At 36.6% G+C, this 16,726-nt stretch overlaps 2 protein-coding genes across 9 annotated transcripts in view; one reads left to right on the forward strand and one right to left on the reverse strand.

Annotated features, from left to right (window-relative positions):
* Mrtf (Myocardin-related transcription factor) overlaps positions 1–8,759 on the forward strand; it is a 122,067-nt gene extending 113,308 nt beyond the window's left edge. For 7 of the 8 annotated variants that reach the window (XM_087350236.1, XM_087350235.1, XM_087350238.1 and 4 more), the window contains 3 exons: positions 538–782; positions 1,533–1,728; positions 2,448–8,759. In XM_087350236.1, coding sequence (XP_087206362.1) covers positions 538–782; positions 1,533–1,728; positions 2,448–3,491 — 1,485 coding nt within the window. In that variant the 3' untranslated portion in view covers positions 3,492–8,759. The remainder of the gene's footprint in view (positions 1–537; positions 783–1,532; positions 1,729–2,447) is intronic. The other variant, XM_022073666.2, reaches the window with a different exon arrangement.
* Positions 8,760–11,538: 2,779 nt separating this feature from the next.
* Positions 11,539–16,687, reverse strand: LOC110834481 (2-oxoglutarate and iron-dependent oxygenase domain-containing protein 3). Its single transcript, XM_022073677.2, has 6 exons — positions 16,358–16,687; positions 15,909–16,111; positions 14,749–14,983; positions 12,995–13,148; positions 12,234–12,360; positions 11,539–11,758 (listed from the first exon to the last, which is right to left on the reverse strand). The coding sequence occupies exons 1-6, from the start codon at positions 16,462–16,464 to the stop codon at positions 11,595–11,597; spliced, it is 990 nt and encodes a 329-aa protein (XP_021929369.1). The 5' UTR covers positions 16,465–16,687; the 3' UTR covers positions 11,539–11,594.
* Positions 16,688–16,726: the final 39 nt, after the last annotated feature.

The following is a 16,726-nucleotide window of genomic DNA, read 5'->3' on the forward strand; positions in this document are numbered from 1 at the left end:
GTCTGCTATAATGTAATCAGAATATGTGGGTGTGTGGCAGGGGACATAGCAGGACCCCTACATGGTTCAGATTCCACGTTTTGGTCCCCTATTCTAGCCATCCTCACCAACACCCTATCATTATCATCAAGGGTGAAATGGATGTTCTACCCATTGTATGCTCTGATCTGCCAGGTATTCAGAGGCTAGAATGATCAGAGGACATTTCTGCAGGTAAACTTTATAACAAAACTCTCCATATGAGAAGAATCGTCCTGAGTCCTGCAAGGGCACAGTACAGAGCATTCATGTGAGTTGTAACCCGAATATATTTCTCACATATCAAAGTTGTAAAAGTTTGATAAGTACTATGAGGTTAAAAAATTACATCATATTGCTTATCACGCAATAACAAAAATAAATTTTTGTCTGCTTTTTTTATTTTAATTTCATAAGGGAAGACAAGTTAATGGCATCTTCGTGCCTTTGCGTCCCTGTGTCTGGTCTTCCCATTGTACCTTTCTCAGCTGACAGATTTAAGACTCACTTTTTATGCAGGGTTTGAATGCAAAGGCAAGTCTGGCAGCATTCCTTCAGAGTCAGAGTCAACAGCAGCAGATAGCAAACTTGCTTCAGCAGCAACATCAACATTCAGTTGTTAACAACAAGAATAACAACAATAATAAGAGAACCAATGCAAAGAGCATTGTCCTGGGACAGCAGCAGGCAGCAATTGTGCTGAACCAATTAAACCTCCACAAGCAGAAGGCATCGGCTCTCAATGGTGTGTCTAGCCACCAGAGGTTAGTACCGATATTGTCAGCTTGGCTGCTTTCATCTGTTGAATAGGCTGATCCATGTTCAAGCATTTTAAACGGATCCTAGAATGGAACAATGTCATAAATATACTCCGAGAAACACCTGACAGAAAGAGAGAATGGAGGGAGGTTACTTTTTTTAACAGTCTTTGGTTTTTCAAATCTTCAGGTGGATTATTAGGAGTGTATTGAACTTGAAGCCACATGGGCAAAGTACGACTTGGGAAACCCCCTCTCCTACATTCTTTTGTAATGAAAAGGCCTTACAGTTTGACACCTATTCAAAATCTATTTATATTAACTAAATCAAAGAGAGGGGAAGAATATTAAACGCGCATAATCTAAAAATTGTCTCCACCTGAAATTGTTTTTCGAAAATTCAAACCTTAAGTGTACGTCCTTCGTGTGTCTACTTCCCAAATATGTGAATTGAACTTATAGGCTGAAGTAACTATTAAAGACTTGAAATTCTGCAAATAGTTTATATATGCGAGTGACGTCTGGCAGCTGAAAAAATTGGCAGATGTGTTCTTGAGATGTTTTGAAATAGTCTGGAAAAGTTTAAGCATATGGTAGAGATGCTTATGCCATGGGGGACCCTAAAATCAGGGCCCTGGATATCTGCCCACTTTGCCTACTGTATAAAGCTGCCGTGGCAGTACTCCAAGAGCATCAGAAATTTTTTACAAGAATAAAGAAACTGCTTTGGTCCAACTTGGATTTCTTTTGTTACAGGACTTCATCTTTACCCAACTTCTTTGGTTCCTTTGTTACCCAGCAGCTACATCAACAGCACCATTCAGCAGATAGCTCAAAAGATGCAAGTTCAAATACTTCCTCAGCTCAGAGTGGCTCAGACTCACAGCAGTTCCTACTCACAAAGCCTCCCCCACAGTATGAGGAAGCTACAAAGCAGTTGAAGGTAAAACAGGTAATCACTAATACCATATTATTTGTAGGCTAGTTGGAGGAAAGTTCTTGCTACCCTTGTGGTTGTCTGTAGGATGGTGTCAGTGTTAGAGCATTCATGTTAACCATGCTAACCTGGCTAACACCTTGACATAAATTTGGAATCCTGACATCAACCCTGAAGACATGAACTTGTTATTTATCAGGAGAAGACACTACCAATCCTTTTGTTAGTTATATGAAATATGTAATTTACACTTAACGAGTGTTCTCACAGGTGGAGTGCCCATAAATTTCAAGGGGTGATTGTTTAACATGTCTCGGCTAATTGAAGCTATCAGTTGTTCAGTCCATGAGCGTGAATGGGTTAAGATCACAGTAACTATCATAGCAATCCAGTTTTATCCTCACTAGATAATGTGACGGGTAGACATTGAGTGTTGCCTTATGTTCATCCTTGTGTACTGGTGCAGTGTGCAGATGATATGTATCCTTAATTGTTGGTCATATTTTGGTTCTGCTTATTACAGGAATGATTTGTTCTCTGCTCAGCATAGCCCACATAAATCCTTCTAATATTGGTTTCTGGGTTCATGTGGATGGTGTTTGTGTTTCATTTTTCCCTTTTGTTTCAGTCTAATGACCTCTTAGAGAACATAAATGCACAGTGAACTAAGCAGTTTCTGGTATATTCAGCCATAGATCCAAAATTTTGACTTAAAATCTTGCTTTGTCTTCCAGGAAACGAACACAAACGTTTCAGGCAGCAAGAGCAGCAGTTCCCGTCCAAAGAGTGTGAAGAGCCAGATAGTAGATGATGTGTTGGAGATTCTGATCAAGAATGGCGAGCTGCCTCCGAGTGCTGCCCAGGATCCTGGGACTCCAACCACACCCAGTCGTTCCATGCCACAAGGTCTTGTTTTTGTCAGTTCGACAGATACCGCAGAGAACCCAACTCCAGCCACATCCCCGCCTGCACCTCCACCCCCACCACCGCCTCCTCCTCTTCCTCACACCACTTTTGCCATAACCTTGCCCACCGCTATGTCCCTCACCAGTCATGCAAGTGGCAGCCCTTTTCACATGCAGTTCTCTGGGTCAGACTCTTTGGACTTCATCCTGGATAATGTGGAAGGAAATGTCTCTGGCGACTGTCAGCAACAAGAGTCACAGAATCATCCACTGATAGTGAATACTGACTTGCAAGGAGCTCCACCAGGCATTGATCTCAAGGAGCTGGGCCTAGACTTAGAGACCTTGGACCCCATGGACTTTGGTCAGCTTGACTGTAGTGACCTTGGGGTGCCAGTTGTGAAGGTAGAACCTTCAGACCTTTTGGATCCTGTGACAGACATGGAGATAGTTGGGCCAGGTGGGGAGAGTAGCACCTTAAAATTAGGTCAGCATCAAGTGTGTGAGCTGATGGACATCGGTGAAATGCCCATGGACATGGATGATGCTGACTGGCTAGAATCATTAATGCCCCCAACAAATGCTTCATCAGGAGGTAGTGGAGGTGACGTAGAAGGCAGCACCTCGGTGATGACCTCTCCACATCAAAGCTCATTCCTTTCAGCCTCTTCCACCCAAGGAAACTCATTTCATTTCAACCATAACCATCTTCATAATGGTCATCACCATGTTGAATTGGAAACATACGACCCTCTGTTATCTAACAGCCAAGACCCATTCGATCTCTTCAACATTGAAGAGTCAGATTTCAAAATGGCTGGAGACCTCAATACAGCACTTGGCTGGGGTGACAAAGTGGATTTTGCAACTTAGCAGTCTTCAATGTGGAGTTCTTGGCTGTAGACAGTCTGCAGAAAGAATGCTGGCCTAATACAGTGAAATAGTCTGGAAACTTCCAGAAACTTCATCTAACAAATTTCTGACCATCGAAGAGGGAGAAGAAGAACAATAATATGAGGATGATGAAGAAGAAGGAAAACAGCTTTTGCAGATTTAGTGCAAAGATACATCTGTTGCTAAGAAACATAACCCACTAATACATTTTTAAATGCTAATTAGAAGTTTCGGGAAGTGTAAAAAAGAGTTATGACTATAATTGTGACTTCTCAAAGTGAAACGTAATATCATGTGCGTAGTTAGGTCTACAGGTAACAGGGAGTTGTTACAAAGTGAAGAGTTTGAATGTGGTGCAAGAATACTAAGAACAAACCAAAGTGGTGTTAATTTGCCCATAATTTATAAGGTGCAGGATCACTTTCATTTATTTATTAATACTTGAGGTATATTCCACAAGCACAGTCATGTAGTAGAATGTTTCCGTCTTCTCGATGACATGCCATGAATTGAAATGTTCGTGACAACAAAAGACTCCGTTGTTCTTCATGAATCAAACAGTGCCTTATTGTGTCTGGGGGAAATGCAGATGTACATAGACTGCCCCTGTCATCTTGTAAACAGAACCTCAGAAACACAACCAATAATTTTAATATATGAACACAGGTATAAAGGACCATAAAGACAAACGAGATGAGTAATACAGAATTGATGGACCACTGCATGCAAACTTATGCTTCTACAGATTGTCATAATGTTTGCGGAATTAGATCGTAAGTCAAACTGGGACACAAAGGAAAAATCTTTGAACACATTCAGTTTAAAAAATTGAAACATCCCACCATAATTGACTGCCGAGAATGTAACTACTATATATATATATATATATATATATATATGTGTGGTTGACACTTCTACATCAAACAGACCTGGCTGCTTGCCTGAAAACTTAACTGTAGGAATTAAATAAGATTTTTACTTTTCCAACTGAAGCTTTGTGAAAAGAAAGTTTTTAATTTACTGTTATTGAATCTGATAATTCCTATGCTTCCTTAGGATAGAAGCTTTGCTGGCTTCAATGCCTACTTTACGAGTTGTTCCTTGACATTTGCTGAAGTCTGTTATTTAAAAAAAGTTATTACTATGAATGTTACTATAATTATTCCCTAGTACTTAACACATTCATATTGCAGTAATGCTTCCAGTTTGGTGAGGCCATTACATTAGCTGTTAGTGAGTGCAAAATCTTGGAGTGTGTGTGTGTGTGTGTGTGTGTGTGTGTGTGTGTGTGTGTGTAAAGTTTAATTTGGAGTAATGTTGGCCGTTTCCCACGAAATTGCATCACTTGTAAACAGTTGTATGTTTGTACAAATTTTCAAAGACTCGTGCTCAATTTATCATTTCTTTTACACTTCATGAACAAACTAATAGATAGTTGGTGCATCCTTAGAACTAATGAAGTAAACTGGCTTTCGTAAATCTACAGTGTAGAAGGTGTAACTTTCTGGGAGGCTTCTAATTGTCTTATTCAGATGTTGACTGTATTATAAAGACGCCTTTGTTATGCAAAATTTTGACAAAGTGGTTAGTGACAAGGGGGATAATGGTATTTAAATTAAATGATTCTGCTTGTGAAATGTTTAAATTGTGTGTTTTTTAAAGAAACAAAAAGAACAGTGTTTTTGCGTGCAATTTAACCTAGGGATGTGTGTCAGTGTAGAGTTTGCATATCTGTATCATATTTGTTGTGTTATGTAAATTTCTGGCAGCTATACAAAATATATAAAAACACACACACACTCAAGTTCTTTCAGTGACGATAGTGGTCTTTAACATGCAGAATTATAGTAATAGATGTTACCCACAGTTACTTTTTAATAATGGTGCTTGTTCCATCAGAAATTAGCTGGTACATTAGTAGAATTATTAACAAAATGGCAGTCCTGCAAACAAAATTGAAAGTGAAACAAGATTTTGTCCAGGATGTTACCATGTGGCATGGTACTCCATTTTTTCTGATTTGTTTGTTTTAGTGACATTCCATGTATGAAAAAAATGAGCTTCCTAGAGGACCTGCTTCATTCTTTTGTAAGTGTACTGTTGGACAGTCTGATGACCCATTTCTAGTCGTTCCACATATTCAAAAGTGCTCATTTCCATGATATCAAGAATCGGCCATTTTGTAGTTCTTGAAAACAGAGTATTTTATAAGGTTTTGTATACGTATATATTTTTGTTTATTGAACATAAAATGCGTAAAGATAGCATTTAAGGTTTATATTGAAAGTTAAAGAAATGACTCCCAAGTTACGTGTATTGTTGTTATCTTGGTTAACACAGTGTTGTACATAACGGTCATATTTTCCACAGATATAGCTGTGTTTTCTTGCTGTGTGCTGCAGAAATATCATGACTTGTTGATAACCATTATACATTCCAAGTAGAACCATACAGAATGAACTACTAGCAGCAGCAGAGCAGTGCACGATATGAGTCAGGGTAACCTCTTATTGATTTAGGAGACAAGATTTTTCTTCTGCTCTGTTTCCATTAAAATATTTCCTGTTAAATAAAGATGGCAGAATTAAACACAGACTCCATCACAAGCTGTTCTTTCAAATGTGATGTTGCAGGAATTATTTTTTTTCATTTGCGATGTCCAGCCTGTACTTGGACTCACTCAGTCCCTTATCGAGTGGGTGCTAGGGATTCTTTCTGCATTTGTAAAAGGGCCAGACCGTGAAGTTTGCCACTACCTCCACCTATTACTAAGTTCTAGAATGGATGTTATTTCACCATATGAATTTTATACGTCTTCATAGAGTGGTGTTTGGATTCAAATATTTCATTCTGTAGTAATACTTTAAAAGGCCCCCTGCCATTGGGTTTATCCATATGGATATAAAATTGTTTGCTCTAGAAGAACATGCAATATGGTTTTTCCCTTTAAAGGTTTCTGTTGAACATACAGTATTGAAGTATTAAAAGTCTCAGTTCTTAAGCTGTGTGTTATTTTAAATTGTATATAAAGCTGCTTTCTTTCTCCTTCATACATTTCAGTTGCTATGTAGCATTTAATACACTGTTGTGGAACTGGACAGTGAAGTGAAGGAGTCTGTGTACTAGAGCATCTTTGGCACTTCTGCAGAGCTAAGTTGGGAAAATGTGTGACCAAATTTCTCAGGTATTCGGATCCTTCAACATTTCACGTAAACTTGATGATAGAAGAGACATGCACCAGTACATAAAAATAACCAGGTATAGGAAACCGACTAGAGTTTTGCTGGCTTATATATTGTCAAAATATAATGAAGTTTGATTAAATTTGATCACATAACAGCACATATTCATACCAGAAGGGACAGCTTCAGCTGAGAAAGTCTTTCGTAATAGGATTTTTTTGTGCATATCTTTTGTATGTGCTTAAGTTTTTGGACTTTCGTCAGGTTTATTACTTGCAAGATGTAAAATTCTGTAGAACAGAAGCAACTGACCTGTAATTTTAATGGGCATTTATAGAGAAAAATGTATTATTATAAATTCAAGTGCTATATTTTATCATTCATGATTCATTAATTAATTAATGACTGACAAATATTCATACAAATTCCAAAATATTCTGATGAAATTATTCTCTTATCATTTGACACTATCCCAATTTGAGCTCTGCTGTACAGCCTACTGCAAGAGCCTTTTAATACTTAAGCACATAGATCTGGTCAGGTGACACTGAAATATTGTGAACAAGACATCTGAGTGATTTATATTGAATATTTAAATATGTACAATTTAGAATTATGAACACTATTTTTATAGGATATTACTTCTTCCATTAATTTAAAGAATCAGTCACTGTTTATTGAAATGGTTTTTGAATAATTAAAGGTTTTTCTGACCTTGCAGTAATAAATTGCTTTTCTAAATTATTTTAAATACTGTTTGGCTTGTGACACTACTACTGTAGTGAACTGTGGATAGTCAGTTTTCTGAACTAAATTTATTTGTATGTTTCATTAATCACAGATTCTTAAATTCGTAATACAGACTACATTTAATTTAGAAACACTGCAGTGTACTGATTTAGCAATAATTGGATCATAGCTACTTCAGAAATGAACATTAAATTCAGATCATTGAACTGGTAAGTGAACATGTGTTTGTTGTGACATACCAGCTTCAATTTTGAATGCCTTGTGCAGTAATGGCTCCCAACACAGAGATTTGTGCTAAGATTATTTATTTTTACAGTTGATCCTTTGGTCATCAGTCTGTCCATTGCACAAGGTGATGGTAGTGGTGGTGGTGGTAGTGTTGTGTCGTACTGTCGCATGTCTGAACACTTTTCTTTCTTTATGTCCACTACTGAGGTATCACAAATAAGGAACTTGTTTTCTTCTAAAAGAAACTTAAACTGAACTCTTGTGTGCAGTACATGCTGGACACAGTAACACTAATGGTGGAGATGATACATAGCTGTTTTACCCAAATGCATAGCTTGTATTTTTTCTTAATTCACATTGAAACTCTTCTGAAATGGAATGGATTTTTTGATTCTTCTGTTAGGTGCAGTTTGTATCATTCTTTCCTCATTCTAATTTAGAAGCAGATTCATTAATCCTGATTCAGAGCTTGGGGTTTGTAAGTTGCCAAACTTTATTCAGGAAAATGAAAATTCTTTAATGCTTCCATTTGCTCAGATTAAACCAGCTTATAAATGCTTCTGGAAGGAGTTTATTTTCTTCTAGCTATAATTTAAAATTATTTTAACAAATAGTTGTGTTGTGTGTTCTTTTGTTGATATTCCCATGACCATTTTTGGGACCGGGACCATTTAAGACAGACCCAGGAAAGAGAGATAATATATGAGTTTAAAAAGAGGTGAAAAAATGAATGAATACATTTGTAAATATAAAAAGTATTGCAAATATATAGATTGACAAAGTGTCTTATTATTTGGAAATGCAGAGTTTTTAACTTGCATGGCAGTCAGATCCCACATGGAGTGTAAGCTTACTGTTGCTTTAAAAACATATCCTTTTTTTTTTTACTTTGGCCAAAATGACTTTCTTTTTTGCCAATCATAAGATTGTGTTTGATGAATTTTGTTAAGGAGAATTGATATCTTCCTTTGTACAATCATTGTAAAGGTGTGCCCTAATGTAAATATAATGAGATTGAAAAAACTGACCCGTGTAATTTGGGTTGCAAGTGGTGAGATTAATAAATTCAAGTATGTATTCACCATAACTATTTCACTCCCCATTCTATTTATTCTAGGCACCAAGTATTCTTCCAGTCCTGCTACCTTGTCCATGGTCTCAGTCAGAGCTACCTAAAATGTAGTCATTCAAGCTTTCAAAACGTTTATTTTAAGTTGTCAGTGGAAGGGCATATGACAGTGTTTTTTTAAAATAAATTAAGTCCTTTGTTAGCATGAAGGAAATTGTCCATCCTGGAACTTGTGTAAATGTAATATGAGTACCCCCCTCCCTTCAGCCTGGTGATCTGGGTTGTGACTCTGTGTGAACTTGTAAATGGATACCAGCATTTCTTCAGGATGCAGATTAAAGCATTGTGTTCTGAAATCTGGGTTCCATCTACATAACTTCACAGCCCAGAAGACCAAGAATGTCAGGTCTCACAAAATTCATGTTTGTAATAAATATCTTTTGTGCCTCTTGTCTATATAAACTTTCATAATGGACAATTATTTAAAATTAAGGTTTTCCAGAACAGTTTATTTCAGCATGCACATCAGGGCCTGAACTTACGTGTAGTAGTTTTTGCCAATTTCTAGAAGTTTTATATCCATAACATAGCACCCTCTTGAAGAATTTTATTAAAAATATATACTGACATTTTTTCATCAGAACATAGTCATTCAGACCACTTCAGCTACTAAGGACTTATGCTGTACTTAAGTATCAAACAAAATGTTTACCTTATTAAATGTAACATCTAGATGTGTTTCAAGTAACAAATTATAGAATTTAAGAAAGGTACATATTTTATACATGTACAGTTTTTTATAATAGCCGTGTGTAGGGATTTGACATCTATATATCATAGACAGTAAATTATGAAACATAGTAATGACCCCTTGAATATTTAGTTTATGAATTTTCATAAATTCTTAACCATGTAATAGTCACATTAGGTGCCCTAATGATGGAAGCAGTAAGTACCTCTGAAACGTTGGTCAACTGCTACAACACTACACATCACGGCATCCAAGAACGCTGTCATATCTGGTCTAATTAGTCTCATTCTGCACTATTTTTGACTTTGCAAGTCAGTGCTCTTGTGATATACTGATTTTTAACAGGTAAGTACACACATTAAAAATAGTAAAAACATGCTGAAATCTTCAAGTCATTTTGTCTTCAATTATGTGGTTTTGATGTGATTATGCTTGTTGTGTCTGTTAGGTTTTCTACAATGTAATGGTTAATGCATTGTATATTATTATGCAATTGTGTTGCCAATGGTGCAGTATTTTGTATCCAACTTCTGCAATCTAGCTGCAGTAAGTTCTGTATTTAAAACATGGGGTTACTGCTGTCTGTACCATTCATTTTTAGTGTTTATTAATCAACTATATAAGATATCTTTCTTTACTGAAGAAGTACTTCACTTTCTTTAATTTTAAAACATTCATAGCATTGTGTATGATCCCATGTGTGTGTGCTGTTTTTTTAATATGTGATGTGAATATCTAGAATTAGATCAAATTTCAGGCTATCACAGTGGTGACGATGAGTGTTGTGGGTTGTGATGCCATGTAGACCTATGGGAAGGTTCCTGCCACCATCTTCAGGGCTCATGCAGACTCATAGGTAGAAACCAACATTTCAGAGGAGCATTAAGTCAACTAAGAAACTGAACTGTAAAAATGTGACAAATTTCAGCTGTCTGTAGCACAAATTTAAAAATCTCAGGAATGTATTAAAATATATACAAGCCGATACCTCAAAATTCTCGTGTTACAGGATACAAATGATGAAAGCAGAAGTCTTATGTATCAGTGCTACACTTCATAAGGTACTGAATGTCCGTGACATGGGAATGGAAGCTCTACTGTGAAGTATAAGCTATTCTAGTGAGAAGGTTCATGATGTATATGGGAAATAAGGTAAATGAAACTTTATACAATTTTTTATTTACAAGTACTTCTTTCAACAAGACATAAGAGTCTGAGCTCTGATGTTCGTGCAGTAGTGGAGACACTGATCGTGGTCTTGTAGGTGGTTAACAACATGTCTGAAGATGGAGGTGATATGTTCATCTGAAAAACTGACGACCTACAAAACCACACATTATTACAAACCATCCCAGAAGGCCATGACTAACAAGACACAGGATTGATATTTAAATGCTTTTCTTTTAACATGAACATTTAAGTCTGTATTCCTCAGAGTTCAGCTTCAACTTATATTTTTTCAGAGAATTAATGGAATGTATTGTTTATGAATGTTAGTTTTGCCTCTGCAAGGGACAGTTAAAATAACATTTCTCACTGTGAACCCTCAGTACAACATAACAGTTAAAAATTTATATCACACACAAAAATGAATTTTTTGGACATTATTACAAACCCATTTCACCTTTTCCATCACATTCTTTACTGAACAGAAAATGAATATTTGTTGACAATGTAAAAGGACTGAAAATAATAAATATGAAAATTAATGCTGTTATATGAGACCCCTCATTATCCCATTTCTTACAGAGGTGTTGGTGCATGTGATGTATTGACCATGCAGATAATATAATATACTGTTATAATAACAAGTGGTCAATCAAAGTATGTGTACCAGTTGGTATTCTCAGGTGTTTCACACAAACTGATGCTTATCAAATCCCATCATCTATGGTCGTAATGCCTTACTTTTGTGTGTACCTTACCAGGATGTTTGTTTATAATATATTAATTTTTACATTTGGCAATGAAGTATTAATTATTACCCTTGTGTGACATTGTAAGTAAATATTCATCTTTTTCTAAGCCAAACATTATTAGAATTAATCAGTTTTGTACAAATCTTTATTTTAATTTTACAGACAATGAATAAACCACAAATTTTATTGTTTCAGTTCCTTTGGTGGAGATGGTGGCAATGTTGGGTCATCTATGGCATATTTCTGATCACACGTGAAAGATACAGTTAGTGCGTATCGAGTCCCTGATGTGACCCTTTCCACATAGTGAACATTCTCTGAGCCAGAAGTAAACATAGATACTCGACCTGCAAAAGATAGAATTGGAATTTTAAACATTTTAAGTGTTTTTATTTTTTCATTTGTTATAAAAAATTTGACTTTCTGAATTTAAGAATCCAATTCACTGTATAAATAACAGCAAGAATGTTATGTGATGTTACTTACAACAAGTTTACACTGTACATAAATATTAAAGATAGCTTTGAAACTCATACATTCAAAATACATAATCTCTTTGAAAAAGTATTAAGAAAAATATGTACACTTGAACTCGATGCACAGGACAACTGGTGTTTTGTCATAATCTGACTTGACACTTAAAATCTCTATGGGCGAGTAACTATGCTGGGTCTTCCAAATGGTGGTTTCTCAATGTCTGTTGATTCTTTATTCTTTCTCTGTCCTTGTAATGATGTTTTTAAAATTTCTATCTTCCCTTTAGTTTACTGCTAATAATGTACATCCTAAGATAATACAGTACCACTTCCATGAGTAATATACCTTTTCTTGGCTCTACAGTCCTATTTGTGTTGTCACCATCGATGAAAACAAATCTTCCCCCTTGGAAGTCACGTCCATAATCAGCAAGATAAAGAAGAGAGGTGTAATGGAATGATTCGTAAGTCTCCTGAAAGAACAGAAATCCTTGTGATGAAGATCAACCAAGTGCTTGATCAGAGCACACCTCATGGGGTGATGATCGATGAATATGGAGAAATGGTGGATAAAACAAAGAACCTGAAGAAAAATCTACTTCAGTTCCACAGTCCACCACAAATTTCACTTTAAGTCTGAACCCGAGTCTTCATGGTGAGAAGCCGGCATCAAGCTTCCTGGGCTATGGCATGATCATTTGAAATTAATTATAAGCTACTTCTTGCAGTTAGTACATTCAGAGATCTTTCTTGTTGAAGACGGCTGTCTTCTGGGTTGTATAGCACTGTGTAGTCTGGAAGAAGTCCATGAACTTCTGCCAGACTATGTGGTGCACAACCCAGAAGACAGACATCTTCATATATAAACATGTTTATTTATGAAAGGGTAACTAGAAACTGCCCACCAGCACGAATTAAGCCATTTACTGACAACAGCGAAACACTGTCTCACGCAACATTTCATCAGAATCCAACAAAGTCTTGACTGACTCAGTTAACGGAGTCTTTACTTTGCACACGGATGACAAAGAAATGCTTTAAAGCAAGATAATAACAGAAAAACTTTACACAAAAATCTCATGCTCTGGTAATGAATTTGAAATGAACCTTGTCAATATGTGGATGCCAGTACTCATCATGTATTGTTAGGGCAGGAGCAGCATTGAGGCGTGAAAAAAATGTTGGATGTGTCAGGTACAGTGACTGTGGTTGCACTCCGAAGTGATGACCAACAGCATTCTGGATCTTCGTCTTCACAACCCTAGTACACACCAATCCACAGTTTTACAACTCGTCTATCTGTCTAGGTGGAGATACTGAACACACGAAAACAAAATGGAATCGAATCACACTAATTCTTTAACTCTTCTGGGTTGTTGCTCGATGTAGTCTGGTAGAGTTTACCAATATGTCAGAGGTGCTTCTGCCTACATCAGCAGTAAGATGATTATGGTGTTGGAGGCAGGAAGTACCCATGAAATGTCACTAAACTTCTACCAGACATGGTGCAACAACCCGAAAGACAGCCATCTTCATACTTGAACACATTCAATTATTGTGAGCAGAATAATTTACAGAAAATAAACTTTGAAAAAGTCTGACAGATTCACTTTTGGTGTACAGTGGCACTCTACTTGGAGCCATTACTGTGTAAAAATTAAAAAAAAATAAGTGCCCAGGTGCAGATTAGAAAATAGCTAGGCACAATTAAAATAATGAAACCACAGATTTTAAAACAAATGGATAAACATTTCATTACATCATTACAGAAGGACTTAGAATTTTGTTTTATCATATTTAATTAAACATGATACTTTGTGTGAATTCTAATCCAAATTTTAAATTTTCCTAACAGAAGGAAAAAATGTATGAGAAACATCTGGTCTGAACTTTATTATATTTTGTTTAACGCTTATTATCAGTAAAATTAAGTGTAGTAATAAAAAATGGAATTTCTAAAATTTGTGCAGAGAATACTGAAAATGATCTCGGTGACCTGGAGTCAAAGGCACGAGTATTGCTTGGATACCCTGACTGTGGGTTCAAAATCCTGTTTGAGGCGTGGATGTTTGTGCTCATCTTTGTGTGTTGGTTAGGCAGAGGGCTCGTCACGGGCCAACCCCTCATCCAAGGAATCTTACCAACTGCTGAAAAATGGTTCTGAAACTTCATACAAGGAGGTAGCAGATGCTCTGTTTATAACAAAGCTTCATGTGGAAGCTGCCATTGATACTGAGAACCTCAAAGTCCGGGCAGAACTGGTCGAGAGGGAAGAAGTTAAACGTCATTAATGACTAATCAGGGCATCACACATAAGTTTGTTTCTGAAAGTGCTACAGTCAATTAGGAGAGGAACAAGGAGGCGGTACTTCTGAAATGAGGGTTGCGGCAGACTGGGTGCTTGTGTACTGTGGTGCCTCAACATCCACAACATTCTCTGGATGTGACACAGATGAAGTAAGCTGCGCATGGTGGTTTGCAGAGTTTTTCCTATAACAATATGAATGCTGATAGAAGTTTAAAGGTTGGAATATGAAGGCAAATGTCCCTAATCACTTCTTAGTGCAGCCAGATATTAGATATGGCAACTGTCCAAGAATTTTGTAAGTTGGTGTGTAAGTTACTTTGTATATGTTAAATTTATTTATGAAATTAAAATATGTGTATTCATACTGAAAGAATGTCATATGTTATGAAGTGGTAACTCAACAGAATGATAAATTTATATATTTTGATACTTCTGCACCATGCGCTAGCAACGTGTGGAGGCCACAGTCCAGAGCAACAGGAGGCTTGTCTCTTACCATGAGGTGCAGACAGGATGCCACACCAACACTCACTCTGTCAACAGGCTTGCTCACTTGTAAAATGTGAAGTCAGTCTTCTTAAGTACTTCCTTGGCACTGTTGAGTTGGTAGATATTGATGAAGTTCTTGCCCTGTGAGAGTGCACCTGAATGCAAATCTAGTATAGTTGCCCCTCCCTGAGATCCTCCTAGAGCCATGCCACGCTTTGCAATGCTCAGGAGAGCATCTGCTTCACTTCCTGATACCAGTTTATCGGATACCAAACGACCACAACGCTTTGGCACACAACCTACAATTATATAATAAGTCAATAACTGCTACTTTGCTGTGAAGCAAATATATTAAATTTCAGTACCCATGTTCAGCCCCATTTGTTAGCTAATGAGAAGGCACCTACAGCCTTAATGTTTATTGACAATACATTGCTGCTTACATGTGATCTAGCTGGCCATGCATCACAACAGCTGACAGATAAGCTGTTAAACCATGTAGCAAAAATGTGACATAATACACGAGTTTAAATTGCTTATTCTCATACAATAAAGAATATAAACTGACAATCCAGCGGTATGCTCATAAAAATAACCAACTCTTGTAAGAGTAATAAAAGATCATGTTATGGCTCTCCTGTATCATTTACAAATACTGTATTAAGTTGCACAAAGGTTATCATGTGTAAGAATCATGTATGAACTGTAAAAAATGTGATAGGCTGAATCACACCTCATTTAACGGACTTGTGAAAAGCACAAAAATTAATCAGCATATCCAATTACCTGCTTCAGATTTGAATCATACATTCCCAGATATTAAGCTGGATTTAAGTATGTAATGCAAAGTTATAGCCTGTAGTTTTGACTGGGTGTTCATTTATCTTTGCTTCAGACATTAGGCACTTACCTATAAAACCACAAAATATTCCATATTCACATGAAGTTAGGTTCCCTATAACTGCCATAAATGATTTAAATACAAATGATCTGTTAAGTATCCAGCTGATCTAACCATAATGAAACATGCTTTTATCAGCAATGCTAATTTTCTTAGTTTCAATTTTTCAAAACTATACAGCAAAAAAGAATTATGGCAGTGAATATTATGTGCAGACAATGGTTACTGGTAAAGGACTGGTAGGTCAGAGGTGCAGAACGATACATCTACTGAGCATGTATGGTGTGCATCTATGAGAAACTACCTGATTTAATTCAACAAACCAGAAAATGTTTCAAGTTCAGCCTTGTAGTCATCTGAACAAGTGATATCCTGTGCTCGGTGATGAACTACTTCCTTTTGCTTGGCAAGTGCAACTTCTCTACCATCCTTTGTCCCAAAATACACTACTGTCAGAACCCCTAATATCAGAATGCCTCGGGTAAACACTCGTTGGTACGGAAATGATGGCATGGGCCCATATTTGCTGTAACATAACACATACCATTTATGGGTGCAGGGTACATGGTCAGTGCTATACATGCGCAAATTCATTAGTTTTTCTGATGTGTTGGGAAATTGACAAATGACACTTTAAAGCACTAACTGCAAGAAAAATTAATTTGCAATTATATTTTCTGGTGGGAAATAATTTTTCAAAACTTTTCGTAACATTGCTTGTGACATGAAATTTAATGGTATGATATAGGCATTTAAGCAATACGCAATTTACCTTTTTCCTTTTGGCTCACTTTCTTTCTCCTCTGATGCAGTTTTCGGCAATTTTGATTTCTCCTTAGTTGCGTCTTTTCGTTTTATTTGTTTAACTCCGGTCTCCATTTTAAACAATTATATATTTCTCTCATAGGAAACTAAGTGTCACACTGCTGTGCAATGTTGGTGTTAATCTAATCGCTGTGTGGCAGCTTTCTCTCCATAATCTTTATTCATTACACAGCAAAGCCAACAAGTCAATACTCACCAGTGCTTTGCAAGCTTACCTACTTATTCTATGAGATTACACAACTTTCTGAATCAAAATCAAGAAATTCGCTAGGTTAGCCCAGGAATTGTAATATTTTCAGAATAACTGTGTTAATAA

This window comes from Zootermopsis nevadensis, unplaced genomic scaffold (assembly GCF_977971745.1).
Source record: "Zootermopsis nevadensis isolate Lab colony 2312 unplaced genomic scaffold, Znev_1.0 Znev_ptg000017l, whole genome shotgun sequence".
In the NCBI taxonomy this organism is placed as follows: Eukaryota; Metazoa; Arthropoda; class Insecta; order Blattodea; family Termopsidae; genus Zootermopsis; species Zootermopsis nevadensis.